The sequence below is a fragment of the Podarcis liolepis genome (assembly GCF_965112155.1).
Source record: "Podarcis liolepis genome assembly, chromosome: Z".
NCBI lineage: Eukaryota > Metazoa > Chordata > Lepidosauria > Squamata > Lacertidae > Podarcis > Podarcis liolepis.
In genome coordinates, this window is record NC_139570.1 from 41,804,113 (window position 1) to 41,829,342 (window position 25,230).

Genomic DNA, 25,230 nt, shown 5'->3' on the forward strand with positions numbered 1-25,230 from the left:
ACCTTGCCTATTGTTGTTGTTTAGTCGTTTAGTTATATACGATATATACGATATCTTTATTGTCATTGTCCCATACAGAACAATGAAATTGAAAAACTACATAAAACATTCAAAACCCCCCAAAAACTCTGAAACCTCATTTTAAAATACACTATACTATACTATAAAAACCCCTAAAAACTCTGAAACCCCATTTTAAAATATACTATTACTATAAAAACCCCTAAAAACTCTGAAACCCCATTTTAAAATATACTATGCTATACTATACTATAAAATACACTATACTATAGAGACCCCTTATGCTGCGTTTAGAACCAGAATTGCATTTGCGTAGAAACTGTTTCTCAGGCGGCTAGTCCTGGCCTTTATAACCCTAGACCTTCTTCCAGAAGGCAGAAGCTGAAAGAGATCATTCCCGGGGTGCATACTATCCTGCACTATCTCTGCTGCTTTCTTATGGCACCTGGCAGCATAGATTTGATCCAAGGTGGGAAGAGTGCACCCAATTATTCTCTCTGCAGTCTTTACAACCCTGGATAGCATTGTTTTTTCCCTGGCCGTGCAGCTCCCAAACCACACACACAGACCATAAGTTAATATGCTCTCCACAGTGCAATGGTAAAACGCCATCAACAGGTCCTTTGAGAGATTGTTTTTCCGGAGGGTTCTCAGAAAATATAACCTCTGCTGTGCTCTCTTCATCAGGTCTTTGCTGTTGTGTCTGACTCTTTGTGACCCCATGGACCAGAGCACGCCAGGCACTCCTGTCTTCCACTGCCTCCCGCAGTTTGGTCAAACACCATGCCTATAGTTAAAGATTAACACAGCCCCTTCCCCCACACTCACAATCTAGCTGCTGCTGGTGTAGTGGTTACCTAACACGCAGTGTTCGAAACTCCCATTGTTCTAGGCGCATTTCGCGACAGGGAATTTAATTAGTGCGAGCAGTTTCTGAGCTCTGGGCACAGTACTGCGCTTAAGATTTCAGATTAAAACTGCAGCGTGGAAGGAAAAGAGGACCTTTTTCTGCCTCCCTACTTCCAGCTGCTCTCTGAAGACTGGAGAAGAGACCCTCCTGAGAATACTAGAGGGGTAGGCAGGAGAAGGACTAGACCATGTGAAAAATGAACATAATATTTTGGCTGCAGTTCATTCATTTTCAGCTTTGTGTTCTTGTTACAAAAAAGCGCACCTAGACATTCTGTTGTTGTGCCCGTGCCCTAGGTTTAAGGTGCCATGTAGCTCCTAGCTTTCATATCTCAGTTTCTAACACTGCTCACAAGATTGTTGTGAGGATAAAAGGAACTCTGTATGCCACTTTGAGCTGCTTGCAGGAAAAGATAGGATACAAATTAAGTAAGTAAGTAAATGTAAATAAATTGCAGTTGTCTTCAACTTTTTCAGGCCTGAGGTCGATCTTTAACCCAAATATATATTTGAGATCCCATTTCTTAATCCTGCCCACTTTTCTTGATGGTGATAGTGCTGCAATGGTAACTCATTTTGGATCGGGCCACAACCCAGCCATGGATCCTGAACCAGCAGTTGAAGACCAATGATCTATTACATACAATACAAAAAGAAAAAGGATTGGGGAGAGGAGAGGAGAGGAAACACAAGCATCAAGAGTAGCTGCTCCATCTCTGGCTAATGGATTGGGGCAAAGTTGGCCTCCCCTAACCATGACAGTGTTTCTAGGAAGCAGGAAGTGGCCTGGACAGTGGTGGCAGAGAACATACCATGCCTCCCGTTAGTTCTCCAGACCTTTTTATTTATTATGGTCGTTATTACTCCTGGTGTCTCAGCTCCAGCTGTTAAAGGGATCAGATTGTTACTTCCCAGGCTGCCTCTAGACCCCAGAGCCAGGAAGCAAACCTTTTATGACATCATGGCTTTCCTGCCCTCCTCCCTCTAGTTTCCCCCACTCTGTCTCCACCTGAACCACACACCTGGAGAAGAAAACTCACCTGGGCACCCTAGTGCCACCCAACAGCCATCATGAGGGAAGCTGATCAAATCCTGGTTGGTTGACTTACTTGTTAAGCAGGGAACCACCTCTTTCATCAGGCACAATGAAATCAGGTCAGTAGAGTAATGCAGTCCCTGGGGACTGGTTCCTACAGTAGAAGACTGTACATCCAAGCTGCTGGGTTTTTATAACATAATGTATGAATGAGCCGAAATTGTGTGTCCTATAGGTCAGGAGAGGGGAACCTTTTTTCTGATAAGGGCCAAACTCCCTTTATAGACTCCTTTGGAGGTCATAACCAGAGCACAAAGTGCATGGACCCAGAAACAGAACAGGGTGGAGCCAAGAACAGAAGTAGCCAGGGCACCCCCTCCTGTCTCTTTCTGCCACCCCTTTCCCCCATTCTCCTCACCACAACCAGCTGCATGACATCAGGCCACAAGCTGCCCATTCTATGATTTCTGCTCTAAGTACACACACATCAGGGAGTCAGGATTGGCTGATGCTCCTTGTCAGGTGTGTACACTCCTCAGCACATCCTCAACTAACCAGCTACTTTCAGGTGGAGTGGATAATTCTGGCCCATGGCCCATTGGCTACCTAGGCCCTGCCACCATCATCTAAGGCCCTTTTCCATATACATCTTCAGAAGGAGGTGCAGAGGGTGGCAATGGAAGAGAAGAAGAGGCCTTTTCCGTGGGGTCTTCCTATCTGCAGTACACTCTCCCCAGAGTCCAACTTTAGTTAGTATTTAGACACAAGGCTAATATATTCCACTTTGGTATTTAACGTAGATCACACTGCAGGGTGATTTATGCCATTTGTGGTGCTCATCTTTTACTGGGGTGCAGGTGGGGTGGAGAGTAGGATTCGTACCTTATATTCATTTTGGATGAGCACCTCTATTCATTTTGGTTCTGTTCTCTTGTCACAAGAACATAAGCAGAGCCCTAGTGGATCAGGCCAATGATCCATCTAGTCTGACATGCTGTTATCATGGTGGCCAACCAGGTGCCTATTGGAAGCCTGCAAGCTGGAAGTGAGCTCAACGGCACTCTGCCCACCTGTGACCCCCAGAAACTGGTATTTGGAGGTATAATGCTACTGACAGTGAAGCTAGAATATAGACTTGTCCTCCATTAGTATGTCCAACCCTCTAAGTTTGGTGGCCGCCACATGAAAAAGTACTTTTTCCTCTTTGGGCAAGAGTCTTCCAACACTCAGTGTCATTGGATGTTCACATACTATTATGAGAGAGGCATAAAAACTTTTCTCTATCCCCTCTCTCGGGATGCGAGTGGCACTGTGGTCTAAACCACAGAGCCTAGGAGTTGCTGATCCGAAGGTTGGCAGTTCGAATCCCCACGACAGGGTGAGCTCCTGTTGCTCAGTCCCAGCTCCTGCCAACCTAGCAGTTCGAAAGCACGCCAGTGCAAGTAGATGAATAGGTACCGCTCCAGCAGGAAGGTAAACGGCGTTTCCATGCGCTGCTCTGGGTCGCTAGAAGTGGTTTAGTCATGCTGGCCACATGACCCAAAAGCTGTACGCCAGCTCCCTCGGCCAATAAAGCGAGATGAGCGCCGCAACCCCAGAGTCGGTCACGAATGGACCTAATGGTCAGGGGTCCCTTTACCTTTACCTACTCTCTCCATGCCGTACATCAGTGCTTCCCAATTAGCTAAGTACTGTGAACCCTCTGTTTTTCAAAAGCCAAACCATGGACCCTCTACATTTGAAAATTTTGATTATCTCTATGGTAGTTTTTGCTACGTGAATGGAACCCCTTGGTGGATTATGCAGACCCTCTGGGATCCACGGACCACCAATCAGCAACCACTGCCATGGATTACTTCGCAGACTCCTATAATGTCTAACTCTTTCTTGCCCTATCTCTAAACTAAAAGGGTTCAAACGCTGCAGCCTTTCTTCATTTTGGCTGCCCATTTCCTGAATCTTTTCCAACCCTACAATATATTTTCCCCTCACTGTCCTAAGGATTTGTTTAAAAACATACGGCTGTATCCAACTACCGTATTTTTTGCACCATAACACTCACTTTTTTCCTCCTAAAAAGTAAGGGGAAATGTCTGTGCGTGTTATGGAGGGAATGCCTGCGGGTGGCATGCCTACGGATTTTCCTCCTCTAAAAACTACGTGCATGTTATGGTCGGGTGCGTGTTATAGAGCGAAAAATACGGTAAGTTTTACTCAGTCAGCCTATTGAAATCAATGTACCTAGGTTAGTTGGTGGGTCTACTCTGTGCAGGACTAGCATTGGCTACAGCTTGGGGGAAGAGTCAGGCTGGATCAGGCAAAAGGCTTCACTCTTGCAGCATCCTGTTCTCACAGTGGCCAAAAATATACCTTTGTCTGTTGTTTGAGGACTTGGAAGAGACCAGGGTTCAAACTCCCCTCCTCAATGAGGTTCACAGGCAGTGGTGTAGCGTGGGGGGTACAGGGGGGGCCGGCCGCACCGGGCGCAACATCTGGGGGTTAGGGTTAGGGGCGCAAATTACTTGCCTTGCCCCGGGTGCTGACAACCAACGCTACGCCACTGCTCACAGGGTAAACTGGGGCCAGTCACTGCCTTACAGGCTTGTTGGGACAATTGGGGAAATCACGTGCGCCACCTTGAGGTCCTTTGGAGGAAAAGCGAGCGATAACACGCAACGAATAAATATTAATAATAATAATAATTAGAAAGCACTGGCGATTCCCACCAAGGCGCGCGCACAAAGGCTCTGACACTAGCAGTAACCAACCTGCGTCTTTGCCGCTGATAGCCTTCGCCCATGAAAACAGTATTTCCAGCGCCGCACCCACACTGGTTTGGGGGCGCCCGCCCTCTTCCCCGCCCCTCGCTCCGCCTCCGGCCTCTGGTCCGCAGGGGGCGGCTATAAGAAAGGCCGGCAGGAGCCGGCAAAGGTGCAGCTGCTCCGCAAAGCTTGTGGGTTGGGTTCGCGCTTCTTAAACCATCCGAGCGCGCCAGAGACGCCCCCACAGCCGGAGGTAAGTGCGCCGCCATCGGGCTAGGCGTCCCCGTGCGCTCCCGCCGCGTTCCCCGCGACCCCCTTCCGAAAGCGGGCGAAAAGCGCCGCGACTCGGAAGTCAAGTCCCGAAGTGAATCCGTATATTGTTTCCGAGTAAAGCCTCGCGGGCGCCGCAGCCCCAGAGCCGCGTTCCGCCGGATGGAGAGGTTAATCGGGGTGAAAAGGAGATGAGATCGGGGTTCTCCTTTTTTAGAGGGGCTTCTTCTATTTCTCGCCTACCCATCTCTGCGTCGAGGTTACGCGCGCGCGCGCGCTCGCACCGGGGGCTCGACCCCACTTCCTAGGGGGGAAATGCACGGTTTTCGCCCAACTTCTGATCCACGAGGGCTCTTGGCGCGGTTTAGGGGGCGTCAAGTTGCTTTCTTCCGAGTAGCCCCCACTGAAATCGCTTGGGGGCGCCCCCTCGTAAAAGCACCCAGGGGGTTGCCGTTCAACAAGACTTTTGCTTTTGTGTCCAGCCAAGTTCTTCTCGGGCTTGAAGTTGTAGTTCTCGGGAATGTAGGCGAAAATCGCGCCGGCATTTTCTGCAGCTGCGTGGCGCTGCCGGCTGGTGATTGACCAGCCCTGGGGGCCTTTTTCAAAAGGAAGCTGACCGTGGAAAAACTCAAAACGTATTTCACGTATTTACATTTACTGGAGTTATTAGTAGTTGTATTGGCCCTTTAGCGGGTTTCAGGAGGGGGCATGCTTTTAAAAAAAATTAAAATTAAAAAAAGATCTTATTAGTTTACAAAAGTACTGTACATGGACTGTCTTTTTTCAAGTTGTTTGCTACAGATCAATTACATTTGTGGAGAGACATTAGTGTTATATGCAGTATAAGGCTGGAGAAGAAAAGTGGGGGAGGGGGAGAGGAGGGGTGGTGGTAAAACCTATATTCTTTCACTCAGTGTTATGTGTGGGGTTTTGTGTCAGTGTCCCTTGGGCAGGTTCCTTTTCTATTTGCTTGTTATATTTCCTTGGTAGTGAGAGGTTGGAGGAGACATGTTTTGTAAGTCACTCAGGCATCTTGTGAAAAGCTATGAATTAATGTAATTAATCCTAACATCAGTGAGTGAGATTTTGAATTCAGTAAGACTCTTTTTATCAGGCTGGATGTTGATTAAAAAAGGGGGGGTTATTATAAATTTATTTGTGGTTTCTTTAAAATACTACCTGTGGTTTAAACCACTGAGCCTCTGGGGCTTGCGGTCCCAGCTCCTGCCAACCTAGCAGTTCAAAAGCACACCAAAAAGTGCAAGTAGATAAATAGGTACCGCTCCAGCGGGAAGGTAAACAATATTTCTGTGCACTCTGTCTTCCGTCAAGGTGTCCTGTTGCACCAGAATCTGTATTTGACACATATTTAAAACTTAATGTAGAACAATGGTTGAATAAAATTACCACTTAAATGAGTGTTTTAAAAAAATTATACAAACTAAATTCCGCCACGTCATCAACATAAACTGTTAGCCTATTTGAATGCCTCTGTGAATAGGTTTTAAGTGCCAGGAAAGAGAAAAGCTGGATGAATAACCATTGAATACAAAAGATAAATTACTCTTTAAATACCGTTTTGAAAATATGTAAAAATTAATCAACACCTGATTTCCCTGGAGAGAGTGGTAAGCAATTCTACCATCATCATGAAAATGATATTGTGCGTTGTATAAAATGTCAATCTTAATTCAGAATTGACTTGTTGAAATGAATGGACGCAACAAACTTCGATACCACACCATCTTCTAATTTTTAAAGTGTAGAATCTTTTGTTACTATTATTTAGTTATGATTTATTTATTTAGCTTTGTATACAGTCCTATATCTGTAGATTTCAGGACAGTTGACAACATAAATTTGCAATATAAAAAACACAAAATACTGTACATAATAAAAATTGAAACAAAAACAATCTAGTAATCCCCCTTTTATAGGGTCGCAAAGAAATAATGGGAGAAGAAATAATGGAAGAGGACTGGAAAAAATTTAAGGACTATTTACAAAAATATCATAAGTTGTATGAATGTTAAAAACTGCACGATTTGGAAATTTTAGCTTCAGCGATTAGATTTGGTGAAACCGGAAAATAAGTTATAAGTAAGAAAAGGTTGAAATTTAAAGTAATACTATGGTTGATTTAAAGTATAAGTAATTGATAAAAAGTATTTTAAATTTAAAAGTATAATATTTGAAAGGTACAAACTAAGACATGAAATAAGGTAATAATTTGCTGACATTTTTATTGTAAAGAACGCATGGTGGGGGAGACGCGAGGAAGTCCGGTTGGTTATGGAAAAATGTTTTTGAAAATTGGATTATCTTTTCTTTTCTTTTTTCTTTGTTTCTTTTATTTTCTATCTACGACTTTTATATTCTTGACTGTGTATTTGAAAATGTAATAAAAATATTTATATAATATATATATACATAGGGTCGCAAAGGAAGGCCTCTCTCTCTCACACCCCCCCCAAAGTCAACAACTTTAAAACATGACCATAAATACGGTAATTACAAATATTTTGAGAACTTTGTATAAGCTGCCCAAGAACAGGGTGAATGATAGATAAATTGAAATAGCTAATCGCCAAGAAGAGCCTGACGGCTGGGTTGAACAAAAGGCCCCTCTAGTCCAGCTTCATGTTCTCAGATGCCCCAATAGGAAGCCTGCAATTAGGCCCCAACAGCAACTCTCCCCACTTGTGACTTCCAGCAGCTGCTACACAGAGGCACATAAGGAGTGCAAAGAAGTCTTGCTGTTTTCTGCTGCACAGGTGAAGCAAGGGACCCCTCAAGGAAAAGAGACCTGTAGCCCCTGCATTATTACTTTTCTCACATTTTCTCAGAATGCTAGAACCGTAGAAGGGAAATGGCTTTGTTGCTTGGAGTGTTGGAAGAAACCCAGAGAGGGAGCCTCCACAACAGTGGTACCTCAGGTTAAGAACTTAATTTGTTCTGGAGGTCCGTTCTTAATCTGCAACTGTTTTTAACCTGAGGTACCACTTTAGCTAACGGGGTCTCCCTCTGCTGTCGCGCCGCCGCAGCGCGATTTCTGTTCTCATCCTGAGGTAAAGTTCTTAATCCAAGGGATTATTTCTGGGTTAGCAGAGTCTGTAACCTGAAGCGTCTGTAACCTGTACAGTGGTACCTCGGGTTACATATGCCTCAGGTTACATACGCTTCAGGTTACAGAATCCGCTAACCCAGAAATATTACCTCAGGTTAAGAACTTTGCTTCAGGATGAGAACAGAAATTGTGTTCCAGCGGCGCGGCAGCAGCAGGAGGCCCCATTAGCTAAAGTGGTGCTTCAGGTTAAGAACAGTTTCAGGTTAAGTACGGACCTCCAGAACGAATTAAGTACTTAACCTGAGGTACCACTGTACTGCTTATCTGCCTCAAGGCCCTGGAATGATTGTGCAAAGGGCAGAAAGCCTCAAAGGCTGACCTTAAGGCACTGGTATTAGTCTGTGGGGGTGCAGTTGGTTTTTAAGGTAACAAGAGTCCTAAATTATTTACATCAGGAATGTGGCATCCCAGATGTAGTTGGATGACAGCTCTCTTCACCCCCTGACCATTGGCCATTTTGGCCAGTGCTGGTGGGAGTTGGAGGGCAACAAGGGGGGGGGGCAAAGCTTCCCCATTCAAATTTTCAGCCTTAAAAGTCCCCATCATTTCTGTTTAACGGATGGAGGAGGGGGCAGGGAGAGAAGTCAATGGGCATGAATTTTTTGCCATGCCCTCTTAAAAAAAAATCTTCATCTTTCACCTCCTCCGTTCTCTTAACATTTAAACTGAAGAATCTTTCTGTTAGTCTCAAAATGTTCTTTGCCTGCTTTGCAACATAAGTTCAGTTGGCCCTAAGATATATATTTCGTCCAGAGGTGAAAAGAACATGTAGTAGCAACCAAGGAAGTGTGGCTAATTAAATTAATGGATTGTGCTTAAATGGCAAGGGTAACGGGTGTAATAAGAAACCAAGGGGGGGAATTATTAAAGATTGGGGGGGGGGAATTGTGGAATATTGGAAAAATTCATGAATGCAAATAAGTTCATTAACAGGGTTAATGTAAAACAAGTTAAACATATTACTAAGAGAAACTAAAGAATAATTTAAAGATGGAGTAATGTGGAAAATAGGGACGCAGGTAGCGCTGTGGTCTAAACCACAGAGCTTAAGGCTTGCCGATCAGATGGTCAGCGGTTCGAATCCCTGCGACAGGGTGAGCTCCCGTTGCTCGGTCCCTGCTCCTGCCAACCTAGCAGTTCAAAAGCACGTCAAAGTGCAAGTAGATAAATAGGTACTGCTCTGGCGGGAAGGTAAACGGCGTTTTTGTGCGCTGTTCTGGTTCGCCAGAAGCGGCTTAGTCACGCTGGCCACATGACTCGGAAGCTGTACGCCGGCTCCCTTGGCCAATAAAGCGAGATGAGCGCCGCAACCCCAGAGTCGGCCACGACTGGACCTAATGGTCAGGGGTCCCTTTACCTTTAATGTGGAAAATGCAGTATAAAAAGTAAAACTAAAAAGAAACCACAAAGGGGAGGGGAGGGAAGCCAGACGTTTGTACAGTATTAGAAATGTATGTGATTTGTCTTTTTGTAAGTTGTATGTCTGTAAATTTTTAAAACATCAAAGAAATTTAGATTGAAAAAAAAGAAAGATATTTGCCTAGTGTCACCTTAAGGTGGGCTCTGCTTCTTCCTCCAGCGTTGAATTGGCCTACAAATTCCAGTGTTTGTTTTCCCACTTCCTTGCTGGGTGTTAGCTTAGTGGCGGTTGGAAAGTTCCTGTTTCTCCCCTGATACTTTGCTAGCTGGATCTCTACTGACGCTCAAAGAGAGAAAGCTTTAGGCTGAAAACTTGTTTAGGAAGCCAAACCAATACTTTAACAAGCATAACTGCCACCTTCCCTCAGTGCGGTTTAGTGCAGGGATGCAGACCTATTTCTTGTTTTGATTAAGCTCTTTATCCATTTTAATGCACCCGGCATCGGCTTCCCTCCTCTTCCCAAACTCCAGGTGCCAATTTGTACCCTTATCCAGGGATGGAAGGAACCTGTAGCCCTCCATAGGTTGTTGGACAACAACTCACATTGTCCCTCACTATTGTTCATGCTGAGTGGGCCACTGGTGGGATTTGGCACCCAAGATCTGGAGGGTCAGGGATACTTCCATTGTTTAATTTTAAAAATTAAAATTCTGTGTGCATGCAGAGTGCAGTTGTGGAATCTTTTGGATATTACTGCTTATTAGCACTATGTGGAATTTCATGAGTAAATGGGGAAGGTTTTTTGGGTGGGGGAGGAGGAAAGAGACGGGGGCACCTCCCAGGAAGAGTCTGTTATATAATTCTTCCAAAAGTTACCAGCTTGTATTAACCCAATCTTCAACCACTGTAAAAATGGACCTGTGTGATATCTCTTTCATTGTCCCCCACTGCCCACAAATCAATATTGCATTGCCCTAGAGCAGGCTAGCTAGTAGGGGTGGGGTTGATTCACAGCAGATAACTCCTTCTCAGCTGTGAGATGTTTGAGATAACAATCCTATTCATTCCACCTCTGATCTGAGCCCCTGCAGCCACACTCTTATGCCTGGCCATGTGGTTAATCCAATCATACTAACCACCCCCTCCTCCAAAGCTTCTAGCTCCTTCACCTCTTTCGTGGACAGCTGCTGAGGTTCTAACTGCTTAATGGGAGTGAGGCTGGGAAAAGAGATGTTGAGGGGAAGAGACCAGTTGTGCAAGTTTGGTGGTGCTTTCATTTGCCTAGGAATACAGGGAGCTGCCTTATACAGACCGTTGTCCATCTAGCTCAATATTGTCCACTATAAGCAAGCCTTATTATCGCTTTGTTCACCTAGCAGCGCAAGGAAGGTTTGGTCATTTACCCCAGCAGATGAGCTTTGAAACTCCCACCCAGAGTTTGAAGGGGATCTAAAACGTCTTCCTTCCTCTCCTCCCTAGGTTGCCACCATGTCTGTGTCACACAGTTCCAAGCTGAACAAGGTGGTCAGGGACCAGTACATGAAGCTGCCCCTGGGAGACAAGGTGCTGGTCACATACATCTGGATCGATGGAACTGGCGAAGGCCTTCGCTGTAAAACCAGAACACTGAGTCAGGAACCAAAGACCATTGAAGGTAAGGCTGGGCGGCGGTTGCCCTCATCCTCTCTTGCAGGGGTAAGGAACCTTTTCTTTCAGCCTATGGGCCACGTTCCCCTCTGGAGAACCTTCCAGGAGGCCACATGCAAGTGGCAGGAGGAGCCAGGGGCAAAAGCGGGCAGAGCTTTGGGTGTCACATGTCACCTCTGTAGTACAGGCTAGTTTCTGCACAGCAAAGGGCAAGGACACATCCCACCCAGGCAAAAATACTCAGGGAATGGTGCAAAGCATAGTCACACCCAGGTAGCAATCTAGTGTTAGGAGCTAGAAACTTGCAGAATCCTTTTTAAACAGGCAGGTCCCCAGAAACCTGGCTTAATTATTATTTTTATTTTCTACTTTTGCTTCCTGAAATGTTTGCCAATGTAATTGGAAGCGACTTTTTACTTCCTTTTGGGGATTCTCAACTGCAGGCTGGGCTGCAGTTAATGTGGATGCCACTTGGCCTATGTAAATCCTCAGTGACAGAGACATGAATGAACCTGCCAGGCTTTGATTACAGGGAGTGGAAGAAGCAGGGCTGGGTTCCTTTTGATGCCCTCTTGTGCATCTTAAGGGGAGTTGTCTGTTAGGCTTTTTTACAGGGAAATGTCACCCCAAGGTGAATAACCCATTCATTCAATCATGTGTGAGGAACCTCTAGACTGCAGGCTTAATGAGCCGTACCAGTCCTCACATATTTGGCCAGGTCTCATCCACCTAACGTCACAGGAACATATGAGATTTACTTGTAGTGTATCAAGTCACTGGTCAATGTAGTTCAGTTGTTGCTTTTTTACACTGATTTGCAACAGCTCTCCAGAACATTCCCAACTCTTCCTAGACATCCCAGGACTGGAACCTGGGGCCTTCTATGTGCAAGACAGATGTTCAGCCTTCCCTCTGATGCCTGAGGTGTGGAAAGGCAGCTGAGTTGGCCCAAAATGGGCATCTAAAGTGCCGTTGAACTGTTGATCATCGGGACCAGGTCACAGCGTGTGGGTCTTTTCAAGCCCCTTCCTAAGCATGATGCTTAGAAGACCGGATGATCAGCTGGTTTTTCAGGGCTCCAGAGTGCAATGCAGGGCTCTTTACAGGCCCCTTGCAAAGTGACCTGTGCTGTGCCGTCAGATTTGGACCACAGCAGGTAGGGGAGATAAGGATCTGTCGTGCTGACCAGGTCCAGTTTTCCCAGCCGATGGTCTGAACTGAACCTAAAAAGCTGCCTTATACCACCTAATGCCACATACTGTTTGCTGTGCGCTGGCAATGTGTTGCATCTTGTAGTGCAGCAGCACCTTCTCTCTGGAACAGGGTGCCTTTAATGTGTTGTTCTTGGAACCTACTAAAAACTGGTCACCTTGCTTAGGATAGGCTCCCCAGACATCTAAATTTATTATTAAGCATAAATGTGTTTACAAACAAAAACAACTACTGGTTTTATTTATATTGTGATAAATGTTTCTGCTTTTCTGTTGGAAAACAGTTTTTCTGTTTTTAATCTTTTTTTATTCTCTTAAGTGTATTTTCTTTTTGTTCTATGCAAACCGCTTAGGGGTTTTAGTTTATGTATATATAAACTGCCCACTCCAAGGAGTTGATTATTTAATAAGTTAGTTGGTTAGCTAGTTAGTTAAATAAATAAATAAATAAATAAATGCAGGATCTGTCTATGGCAGGCATAGGCAAACTCGGCCCTCCAGATGTTTTGGGACTAAAACTCCCATCATCCCTGACCACTGGTCCTATTAGCTAGGGATGATAGGAGTTGTAGTCCGAAAACATCTGGAGGGCCAAGTTTGGTCATGCCTGGTCTATGGGTTCATGTAGCTGAGTATTATTGCTGCTCACTGGAAGTGACTCTCCAGGATATTTCCACACCTGGTGCAAAAGCAGGGTGTCTCCCCTTGTCCTACCTGGAGATGCCAGGGATTGAACCTGGGTTCTTCTGCATGTAAAGCAGATGCCAGCCTCTAATAGGTCTGGATTCAGTGGAGTGATACCTAAAACACCTTTATTTCAATCCCTCCTGCAGATCTCCCAGAATGGAACTTCGACGGATCCAGCACTGGCCAGTCTGAAGGCTCCAACAGCGACATGTTCTTGATCCCCGTTAAGATATTCAGAGACCCTTTTACCCTTGACCCCAACAAGCTTGTCTTATGTGAGGTTCTGAAATACAACCGGAAGCGGGCAGGTGAGGTCTTATTCAGTGTTCCATGCCCTCGAAGTTGAACAACCAATAAAAGCCTTTGCACACCTGCAAACCTTGGGCTTGAAGCAAAATGGCATGTTGACATAACTTTTCTTCCTTGCAGAAACCAATCTGAGGAGCAGGTGCAAGGTAATCATGGACATGGTCAAAGAGAGTCAGCCTTGGTTTGGGATGGAGCAAGAATACACTTTGCTGGGTGTCGATGGGCACCCATACGGCTGGCCCAAGAATGGTTTTCCAGGCCCACAAGGTAAGAAGAATAAGGCTTTCAGCTGAAATGGATGGATGCAGCTAGGGGTATGCGAGGACGTACCTTCTGGCTGGCACCATATCAGACATACCGCGAGACTCTTTTGCTTTAATGATATATTACATATATACTGCAAGAATGAGCGGCATCCTGTAAATTGCCCTTGGACTACTTGATTGATTAATTTATCTGAAGCACTGCTGACCTGCTCTTCAGTCAAATAAGGCTTCCAGATTTCATGTCACCCTTCCTGCCTTCAGGCTTAACTATCTAAAAGGCATGACACAAAAGTAAAAAGGGATGGGGAGGGAGGAGGAAAAAGAACCTTTCATGTGCTTCTTGGCCTAATTTAATTACCGTATTTTTTTGCTCTATAAGACTCACTTTTTCCCTCCTAAAAAGTAAGGGGAAATGTGTGTGCGTCTTATGGAGTGTATGCAGGCTGCTCAGCTATCCCAGAAGCCAGAACAGGAAGAGGGATCGCTGCTTTCACGATCCCTCTTGCTGTTCTGGCTTCTGAGATCCAGAATACTTTTTTACTTGTTTTCCTCCTCCAAAAACTAGGTGCATCTTATAGAGCGAAAAATACGTAGTATGTTGAGGAGGGGGAAAGGAAGTGGCAGAGCAACAGACAAAAGATGTTGCTTTGCCAAGCTTGGTGAAAATGCCATTGCAGCAAGGGTGGGGTTTTCTGACGGGGGGCGGGGGAGATCAGTCTTTGAACCTCTGCCTGTTGCTAGCAGGAGAATTCACCTTTCCCCTAAAGGTTTTGGTAGATGTTTTGTTATGCCATAAGTCAAGATGGTTGCCTGCCAAGATCCTATATAACTCGGAGATGAAAAACATTGGTGGTAGTTCATCTGCTTTGCATACAGAAGGTTTCGGGTTCAGTCCCTGGCATTTACAGGTAGGGGTGGAAACCGTCCCTGACTCAAAACCTGGAGAGTCACTGCAGACAATAATAAGCTAGATGGACCAAAGATCTAACCTGTATGAGGCAGCTTCCCACGTTTCTATGTTCCTTCCCTGTGGGACCAGATGCACTGTCCAGGCCTCTCCCTGGTTTTCTGTTTGCCAGGATGGATGATGGAAGAGATGTGAGTCAGTTAACACTTGTTGCTTCACCCACTTCTGGCTGCTCCTGCCACTGGCAGGTGGCTCCCAGAAGGTTCCTTCAGGAGGGAATGTGGGCGTTGTCTAAGAAATGTTCCCCAACTCTGCTATGAATTGATGGGTCCCTACTGCTGAGTCACAGATAAGGGCCTCAGAATGCTCATGTGATCAAGTACCGGCTTGCTGATGCAAGCAATACACATACATACATAAGCACACACACACACAAACAGATATGCATGCTGCCTTGCAGTTGCCATCTGTGCATTGTGTATCTTGCAAATCATCTGACCTTTCCCTCCCTGACGTTGCTTGCCTGACCGGGCATTGCACAAAAGTTTCCACTCGCTAACCGGTTTGGTTGCGAAATCCTCCTTCGTGTGAGGGATTACTGAAAGGTGCATGCCAGGCCCTTTCAGCAAAGAGTGCTCTGCCCTTGCCATGCGCCTTGCAAGCAAGTCTCTGAACTGGGGCAATCAGTGGAGGCTGCTTTGTTAGGGCAAGTAGGGCACTGCCCTACCAACTTAAGCCTGCTCTCAGCCAGCCCCCTCAACATTTTTCTCTGACTCCTTTCGCCCTTCTCAGTGCACCTCCCTTTCTCCCATGCCTTGGCCACTGCTGTGCTGTTGTAGCCTGCCGTCGCTTTTGCTCCACTCTCCTGCCCTGACTCCACGCAAATCCAGATTGCGACACAGTGCCTCAAATCCTCCAATGGGGGAATATTACGTTTTTATTATATAGAGATAAGTGGCGGGGCCCCTCTGGCCCTCCATAGATTGTCAAACACTTTCTTCCACCAGCCCTGGCCAGCTTGGCCAATGGTCAGGAATGATGGGAGTTGTAGTCCAAAAAATCAAAAGGGCCACAGCTATAAACAGAGGTAAAGTCTGGAGGTGTTACTTGCTATGTAATAAATAAATCTTGGCAAGTGCTGGGACCCAATGCTTTTTTCTGGAGGTACTCAAGGGTACTCAATACAGCACTTTCTATAACAAATTCATGTTGAGTACTGGCACCTTTTTTCTTTTTCTTTTTAAAAAGCAAAGGACGGACCTAACATTTTAACAGGTGAAGACTGTGTGTAAGGAAGAGGAGATCGATCCCAATGGCGGTTTTTCCAACTTAGCGGAGACATTCCCTTATCCCTGTCTCTCTGTCTTTGTTTCTTATGCAGTTCTTTCCTAAGATGGCACCTCCTGTTGGATATGCACATATCTCATAACAAAGCAGCATGCTAATTGTGTGTGTCATGTGCTTTTTCTTTCCTAGGACCTTATTATTGTGGCGTTGGGGCCGACAAGGTGTACGGGCGTGACATAGTGGAGACCCATTACAGGGCCTGCATTTATGCTGGTGTGGAGATCTGTGGCACCAATGCTGAAGTCATGCCTTCTCAGGTATGTATAAAGAGGACCTGTGGGGCATCCGTTTTGCATGCAGGAGTCCCAGGTTCAACCCCAATGTCATCTCCAGGTGGGGCTGGGTGAGACAGGAAGATGTGGCATGCCAGTTGCTGGCTCTTACTACAGCTTATTGCTTCCCCTTATTGCTCTTATTTTGATCTGCCACCTGCTCCAGCCCTCTTTTCTTTTAGGGCCACCTGGCAGAGTGTGTTTGTCAACCTTGAAGGTTAGGAACCTGTTTCTTTTTGCACTAATAGCATCTCTTTCTACCTGCAGTGGGAATTCCAGGTGGGGCCTTGCGAAGGTATTGAGATGGGTGACCACCTGTGGATGGCGAGATACATTTTGCATCGGGTCTGCGAAGACTTTGGGGTCATCGCCACTTTGGATCCAAAACCAATAACCGGCAACTGGAACGGCGCTGGGTGCCACACCAATGTCAGCACGAAAGAAACAAGGCAGAAAGGGGGTATCAAGTGAGTGGATTTTCCCGTCTAGACAACTTGAGTGGATTATTTGAGGGTCTGTGGGTGGAGCTGGAGCCTCCCCAAAACTCTGCAGCAATGTTGTCTCTGTTTGCTTGCTTAAGTTGTTTGCCTTCTGGTGGTTCCCTCGCTGCGAGAAGCCAAGTTACAGGGAACCAGACAGAGGGCCTTCTCGGTGGTGGCACTCGCCCTGTGGAACGCCCTCCCACCAGATGTCAAAGAGAACAACAACTACCAGACTTTTAGAAGACATCTGAAGGCAGCCCTCTTTAGGGAAGCTTTTAATGTTTGATGCATTACTGTATTTTAATATTTTGTTGGAAGCCGCCCAGAGTGGCTGGGGAAGCCCAGATAGATGGGCGGGGTATAAATAATAAGTTATTATTATTACTACCCTGGTGTTTTTGCTGTAGCCCACCCACTCCATCGTTTCCACTGCTGCTGTCCTCTCAGTCCACTTGGGCAGAGAAGATGAATGGCGACGCCATGCAGAATGCCAGGCCTCTTGGCAAGCAGGGGGTGGGGGGCTAGTGGGAATGCCCAGGAGGTGGCGCTTTCCCATTTTGCCTCAGGTGGCAAGACTGTACAAGCCACCTCTGGTTATTTGACTGTCAGGTGTGCTTCTGTATTTGCCAGGCTTGTAGCAAGGGCTGCCTTGAAGGAGGTGCTTCCGCTTGCGCCTATATAATGAACAAATGCCAAATTGTGCAAAAGGTGTCTGGAGGCTCCTGCTCCTCAAATCATGTGTAATTTCCCCCATTAAAACTATATTGCAGAGGGAGTGTCGCCAAGCTTCCAGTGTAAGATTTGGGGCTGTCCCTTTCAGGGGAAATACATAAATTAATATAATAAAAGATTTCTGTTGAGTTCCAATTACAATTCAAGTTACCAAGGTCACACATAGTATCAATTCTTTTGACAATATCTACCATTTGTACAATCAAAAATATTCAGAAGCACTAATTTTGGACAGTGATCAGTGGTTTGCTTTTGTAAAATTTATGAGCACTGTCAGAATAGGTTTCCAGAAATCTTCTACCAACATATTCCCATCTTAAAGTTATATACAGTGGTACCCCAGGTTAAGAACTTAATTCGTTCCGGAGGTCCATTCTTAACCTGAAACTGTTCTTAACCTGATGGGGCCTCCTGCTGCCGCCGCGCTGCCAAGATTTCTGTTCTCATCCTGAAGCAAAGTTCTTAACCCGAGGTACTATTTCTGGGTTAGCGGAGTCTGTAACCTGAAGCATCTGTAACCTGAGGTACCACTGTATACAAAATCTCTCTCTCTCTCTCTCTCACTCACACTCTCTCTCTCACACATACACAACATTTTTGACATTTGCAGAGGAGAGTGTGATGCTGTAATTTCAAGAAGTTTTCCTGAACGTAAATACTCTCTCTTGCTTTTCTAATGTGCTCCATCTGACACTTGAGTCTGTGATTGTCCTGCTCTCCAGAAACGCACTGTCTCTGCCCTGCCATCACAGTCGCTCCCAGTACTTTTTGCTTATTTTTCTCTGGTGTGCCTGCAGTTCCTTAACACTTATTTTTTTCTGCCTCTCCTCTTCAGGTTCATTGAAGCTGCCATAGACAAGCTGAGCAAACGCCACAAGTACCACATCCGCATGTATGACCCTCGCGGGGGCCAGGACAACTCCCGGAGGCTGACGGGCCAACATGAGACCTCCAACATCTTCGAGTTCTCGGCCGGCATTGCCAACCGTGGGGCCAGCATCAGGATCCCCCGCCAAGTTGGGCAGGATGGCTGCGGGTACTTTGAGGACCGCCGCCCCTCTGCCAATTGCGACCCATATGCCGTTACGGAGGCCATTGTGAGAACTATCCTCCTCAATGAGTCCGGGGATGAGCCCGAGGTTTATAGCAATGAGGAGCGGTTGCAGAAGGCGGACGACGAAGACTAAGCCCCCATGGCCCCCTCACTCCCTAAAGTGTTGTCCCGTAGCAGTTAGTAAATGGCTGACATCTTTGGAACTCCTCGCATCGTGACATGTTGACTTACAGAACATATTTCTATATGTATACATATATATTTTTAGGAGAGAAAAATTATTTTCCTAGTGGGCTTAACGAGTTCCCTGGTTGTTGTTGTTGTTGTTGTTGTTTAGATCATAATGTGGGCTTTTGAAGTACGGGTGGGGGGAACTTGTGGCCCTCCAGTGGTTGTTGGACTCTCGTTCCCACCAGCCCCAAGCCAGCAGGGCCAGCGCTCCTGGATGATGGGAATTGTAGTCTAGTGGTATCTGAAGGGCCTGCATGTTCCCCAACCTTGCTTTATGGTTGGGCTTGTTTCTTTAAGTTGACTTTGTAAGTGGGAAGATCAAGTTTTGTATAAATTTGTACACTCCTCCCACCCTTTTTCTGTCTCCACTACAATGAAATAATAAAGTGCAAGATCTTAGCTGCTGTTGGCCCCAGTGTTCATTTGGTTTGTGCATCATTGAGGCAAATCGTTTAGAACAACATGCCCCACGATTGCAGAGGTGCGATCTCCAAAAGCCATACCATTCCCTGGCTCTGCTTTGCACCCTGAGTACATTTGCCAGGCTGGAATGTGTCCTTAAAACCTGGTCGTGCCTGCTACTTGTGCGGGTGGAGGACAATAATATTATTATTATATTATTGGCTGTGATTTGCCCAGGTCACTCAATGAACTTCATGACCAAGTGGGAAGAGTGAAACCAGATCTCCCAGGTCCTAGTCCAACCCTCTAGATCAAGCAGACTCCTGCAGTGCTGTGCTATGACATTAAGCCCTCATAGAACAAAGGGTGTTAGAGAATTGGGGGAAAGGGAATAACTGAAAACTCTGCTGGCACCTGATGGGAGTTTGCCAAGGAAGTGAGAGGGCAGTGCTGAGTTTTCAGAAAGACTTGCAAGCCTTGTAAGGAAACTCCACCACCTGTCCTGTCAGCCCATGGGCAGGGGACCGGATGTAGGCTAGCAAGGTCCCTGTGGGTGCAGCTACCCACCTGCAATCATCTGACATTACTGTTGCAGCACGTAACCAGTTTTTTACATTGGCAGCCTGGCTTGAATTCAAAACAACTGGATTCCTACCACATGTAATAAGATTAACATTTGGTCCTGATACCTGCCAACAAAAATTGTGTGTGGGGGGGGTGGTGTTTGTGGCTGTGTGTCAGGATTTCCTTGGGTCCAGCAGCTGTACTGTCGGTTGGAATTACTACTTTTATTGCAGGAGTGGAGAACTTTTTTTCCACCTTTAAGGGCCACATTCCCTTCTGGGTCTTCCATGGGGCCATATGCCAGTGTTGGGCAGAAAGAGAAGCAAAAGAGGGCAGTTAAGGAGTCTAAGGACATATTCCAGCAGGGCAAAAGCAATCAAGGAATGTGTAAATCATGGCTGAGCAAGGGGTGTGGCCTTAAAAAAAGTTCCAAAAGCCAGATGGAAAGACCTGCAGGCTGCATTGTGCCCCCAGGTCTAACCCTTTGCATCCTCAGAAACACTTTTAAAAAATCCAAATAATAGGTTATTGTGCCAAGAGAACACCTAGAATAATGGCTTGAGCCAGCTCTGAATTTTCCCTGCTGCCTTTTTAAAAATCTCCCTTCGTCAGAAAACTAGCACTACACAGAATAAGCCATGTGCCAGAATGCTCCCTTTTGGTGGGCTAGTTTAGAAGCACTCCAACTGTGGTCCATGAACTTCATCCAGCTCACACTTTGAAAAGTTGCAGAACAAGAGAGAATGTGTTTACTTGGCCTGAGACCTCCTTTCCCTCCCTGGTGGCAGAGATATGAAGCTCTTTTGATCAGGGCCAGATTAACAAACAGGTTTAACAAAGCCCTGCCCAGGGGACTCTGATACTCATATTACATTTGCAGGTGAAGTTGACTCATTTGTCTCTTCCAAATGTACCAGGGACTAGGGCACCTCTCAACAGCCCAGGCTCAGGCATGTGGTTTTCGGCACAGCAGTCAAAAGTGTGTTGGTCCACCAAGACACGTGGCAATTTCCAAGTGGTCCACAGTTCATTAGGACAGTTTGGGAACTGCTGTGTATATCTTCCTATATACAAAGAAGTACGGCTGTTGTCACGCTCTGCAGTGTGGCCACCACTAGGTAGTGTGGCCGTACCAACTGCAGCATAAGGAATGGCAGGCAGACCCAGGCAAGCCGTTTAACAGAGTGAGGGAGGCACCTACAGTGAGATTTAACAGAGCAAGTGCGTCACACAGCAGTTTAGCAAGCTGTTGTGTGAAGAGCTCCATTAAACAAGCCTGCAGAGATGTTGAAGAGGGAAGCTACACAGAGCAATTTAGAAAGTAAGCAGCGTTAGCGAGTGGAGTAAGCAGTCCCTAGCAATATCTTTCTACCTAGGAAATGATATATAAATGACATTCCTGCACCTTGAAGGAGTGCAACCTGTTCTATCACCTCTGGATATCCACCACATTCAGAGACACCTTTAGAACACCATAACCAGGCACTGGAGAGACCTGTCAGGAGTAAGCATGGACCAATGGTACCAAATAGTATGGGAAACAGCCCTACGAGAAAACTTAACCAACAAACTGAAACTGACATGGGGACAAACAGAAGAAGACGCCTTTATGGCTCCCCTTTATCACATACACAGCCCAACAAGACAATGACAACAATCCACCAACAGCATACAAATCAATATGGCTAACCTGGTCCAAAACACCCACCTACCCCACTCACACAAAAACAAAGATCACCACAGCCAAACACAAACAAACAACCACACCCTAGGCCAACCCCAACCTCTCACCACCAAAGAAACAGAAATGAACAGCACGAGCAACGCTGACACCAAACCCTACCTGCATTAAGTAAAATAGAAACATCGCCACCCAACCCCCACCCATCTTCCCCTCCTCCACCCCTTTTCTTCCTAATGTCTCAACAAATGGAACATTTTGTAAAAATGTTACATGGATAAAAATATGTAAATCAAGAAAATCTAGATAGATAGATAGATAGATAGATAGATAGATAGATAGATAGATAGATGATAGATAGAGGGAGGCACCTTTCAGGGGTCTATAAGCACATTTGAAAACCAGGAAAAACTCACAGGCAACTATTGGCTACAAGAAAGTGCTTAAATCTCAACCCTACTTTCAGCAAGGGGAAGAAAGCAGACCTTGTGGGCACCAGGGAAGGCCTCTTGAGTGTCCGTGTGCCCGAGGGTGCCATTTTGGTGTCTCCTGTTGTGAGGCATGAAGAGACCAGGCCGCCTTGCAAGAGAAAAGACCTATAATGTCTCAAAAGTAAGAAACCAAGGAAAAGATCCTGACTGCACCATTGATGAGGACACTTGGAGCAGACTATGGCACTACCCACCATATAGAACCATCTCAGTGCGGAACACAGGGAGTTAACATTAAAAATAATTCATATGTGGTGTTTGATCCCACATAGATTGGCATGCATGTCTTCCTCACCAATGTGTTGGTGCAGATGGCAAGAAACAGTTACCTATACAGTGGTACCTCGGGTTACAGACGCTTCAGGTTACAGACGCTTCAGGTTACAGATTCCGCTAACCCAGAAATAGTACCTCGGGTTAAGAACTTTGCTTCAGGATGAGAACAGAAATCGGGCTCCGGCGGCGCGGTGGCAGCGGGAGGCCCCATTAGCTAAAGCGGTACCTCAGGTTAAGAACAGTTTCAGGTTAAGAACGGACCTCCAGAACGAATTAAGTACTTAACCCGAGGTACCACTGTATTCACAAGTGATGGTCCTGTGCCAAAATACAAAAAAATATGGGTTTAAATTTTTCAAGGCATAAGTAAAATCATTGGCCACACACTTACCCCTTCTCCCCAGTTGGCATTATTAAACATATCAGAAAATTGAGAGAGTGTCACACAACAGCTACCAGAAATATCGCCTGACCCTGGAAAGCTTTTATTATGGCATAACAAAGCATGGGAGATAACCTTCTCAATAAAGCTTACATATAAATTAAGAGTTGCAAGAGAATAAAACAAAAGTTTTTTTGTGATATGATACGATTTTAAGTATGCCAATGATGATTCACACAATTTAAATCTCCATCCAGCATTTAAAATAATCATGTGTTCCTTCACTCCCCCTTCCTTCCCCCTTTTTTGTGTACCAATCTGTATATTGCATGTATAATGTTTTTCTCTTTTCAAGAACTGCATGACACATTCTTTGTTGGCACCCTTTGGTTTTTTCCCTTTATTTAACCATTTTTGTTTTATTTTTCATTTCTGTACCGTATTCTTGGAATATGTTATTTTATACATGTACTGCCAACTGACCCAGGTTGGGAAGCTCTTCAAAGATTTTGTGGAGTCTTGTTTTTTAGACCACCAATGTGCCCTTTAATGACACATTTAGGGTATGTATGTGTGGTGGCGGCAAACAATAACTCTTGTGGACTAGCAACTTGTCAGAATTTTACTAGCTTGCCTTTGGGGAGCATATGAACAGGAAGGGATGGCCTTTGGGATACGGAACTTACAGCCCACCAGACATGGTTGGACTTGCAACACTCATCATCCTTAGGGCCGGCCCACCCATGGGGCAAGTTGAGGCAACCACCTTGAATGGCAGGATCCACAGGGCCAGCAGATCCCATTGTTCCCACTGTAGATCTTCACTCGCGGCTTCTTCCCTGGTGGGAAGGGGAGGCATCATATTGTGGTCGCTTCAGGTGCCAAAATTTCTTGGGCCAGCTCTGAGCATACCTGACCATTGTGCTGTGCTGGCTGCAGTGGCATAGCTAACTGCTTGGGTGCCCGGTGTGGCGTGTGTGTCCAGGGGCGGGGCAAGCTGCCTATGGGGGTGAGGCAAGCCAAGGCATGGCGTGCTGCATGGAGCCTCCCCCTCAGTTGTAGGGTGGCTGAGGCGGTGGGCAGACACAAGCCCCGCGCTGCTTGAAATTGCAGCGCAGAGCTTGCAGGCAGTCTGCCCGCCGCCTCCCCCTCAGGAGAGACGCGTGGCTCAGGCACACTGCAAGCCCTGCAGTGTGGCACCCAGTGCCCAGCTACCAGTGGTGTAGGAAGGGGGTGCGGTGGGTGCGGGAGGTTTCCTTCCCCCCCCCCAAAAAAAGTGCTGTGAGCCCAGTTGTTGTTGTTTTTTACCAACAATCAAACACAAACAGTGAAACCCCCCCCCAGGCGACTGATACATTGGGTATACATAATCAATAATAACATATTCAAATCAAGCATATGTACACTTTTATATATGTTAACACTCCTCCATCTACAAGGTTTATTTAACTTTTAACATTTTAATTTCCCCAAATTTTTGAAAACTACCCAAATAATTCAATATCTTCTCAAACCAATCCTCCTCTTTCTCGCTGACCTTAAACCCTTTCATTCTGTGCATCTTCACAGTTAGATATTCTAAAATTATAATGTTATTCAGTTTTTTCCTCCATTGGTTCACCCCTATCTCTTCTGCATTTTTCCAATTCCTTGCTATAACCTGTCTGGCTGCAGTTACCATCAATTTTACCCATTAACATTCCTCTTTTGTTTTTAACTCGGTGCTACTCAGACTAATAAGAACCATTAATTTAGATATTCCCACCTTCCTACCCACAATTCCCGATATTTCTATACCAATCTGTTTCCAAAATTCATTAACTAACAGACAATCCCACCACATATGATTGTATGTTCCCATCACTCTGCATTTCCTCCAACAATTCTTATTTACAGATTTTGTAATAGGATATAACCTTACAGGTGTATAATACCATTTTTGTACCAACTTCAACCCCTGTTCCTGGATTATCCTAGAGGCCGCAACAAAGGGTTGTACCCTTTGGTGAGCCCAGTTTTTAAAACACATATTTTTGCCATTTTGTCACCCCCTCCGTGAGGACATCCGGGGCGGCCTGCACCCACCACACCCCCCCTTCCTGTGCCACTGGCTGGCTGGGGCTTAATGGGGGTTGGGTGCTGCAGAAGGGTAGACAAAGCTCTTTTCCCCTAAGCATATAGGAGTGTAGCTGGATCCGACAAATCTGCAAAGTGCTTGGGATGTGGAGGAGTGAGGACTAGCTGACTGACTCAGCCAAGGGAGAAAGCTTCTTAGAGGCTTCCTTCGTGTCACGTGGCTTCGTCCTGCAGTCAGATGAGAGCCATGGATTGGCTTCACCCCTCCTTAAGCACATCAAGCAAACCGAACAGGAGGCAGCCTCAGTAAGGATGGCCGCGTGTTCACACACCATCTGTAAGTGGGGTGGGGAGAGTTTGTGTTATTTTAAAACATGTATATTTTTGCCTTTGCTTTTGAAAAAGAAAGAATAAGATATTCAAGCAGGTCAACTGCAAATTGCATAATAAAAACATAGGACCAAGTTACTAAAAGGGGAAAAAAATGGATTGGCATAAGAAGAGCTTTTAGTCTAGCCTCTGGTGTTCAGCCAGGTGCCCCTGGGAAACTAACAAGCTGGATGCAAATACAACAGCACCCTCTTCATTTGAGACTCTGAATAGCAACTGAAACTCAGAGGCACGTTTCCTCCTTTCTGTCTAGAAGGAAAACTCTGATCCTATACCTTTCCTGCCCTATGGGATATCTTCGGGAGAAGAAAAGGTTCAGGAGCAAATCCTACACAAAT

The 25,230-nt window shown here is 45.8% G+C and overlaps 1 protein-coding gene across 3 annotated transcripts; it reads left to right on the forward strand.

Annotated features, from left to right (window-relative positions):
* The first annotated feature begins 1,866 nt into the window (after positions 1 to 1,866).
* LOC310698592 (glutamine synthetase-like) lies at positions 1,867 to 19,029 on the forward strand. Of its 3 annotated transcripts, none has more exons than XM_083485994.1 (7): positions 1,867 to 2,085; positions 10,965 to 11,139; positions 13,177 to 13,338; positions 13,460 to 13,606; positions 15,989 to 16,116; positions 16,399 to 16,598; positions 18,181 to 19,029. In XM_083485994.1, exons 2-7 carry the CDS (start codon positions 10,974 to 10,976, stop codon positions 18,530 to 18,532), a joined length of 1,155 nt encoding a protein of 384 aa, XP_083342120.1. In that variant the 5' UTR covers positions 1,867 to 2,085; positions 10,965 to 10,973; the 3' UTR covers positions 18,533 to 19,029. The 3 variants fall into 3 exon arrangements, with proteins under 3 accessions (XP_083342120.1, XP_083342119.1, XP_083342121.1); XM_083485993.1 differs by lacking the exon at positions 1,867 to 2,085 and adding an exon at positions 4,766 to 4,981; XM_083485995.1 differs by lacking the exon at positions 1,867 to 2,085 and adding an exon at positions 7,679 to 7,772.
* Positions 19,030 to 25,230: the final 6,201 nt, after the last annotated feature.

Excerpts from the sequence above, each read along its gene's own strand:
- LOC310698592 (XM_083485994.1), top strand. The coding sequence starts at position 10,974 with ATGTCTGTGTCACACAGTTCCAAGCTGAACAAGGTGGTCAGGGACCAG. Across the intron at positions 13,339-13,459 it reads ATACAACCGGAAGCGGGCAG|AAACCAATCTGAGGAGCAGG; the intron begins GTGAGGTCTTAT and ends TCTTCCTTGCAG. Across the intron at positions 13,607-15,988 it reads TGGTTTTCCAGGCCCACAAG|GACCTTATTATTGTGGCGTT; the intron begins GTAAGAAGAATA and ends TTTCTTTCCTAG.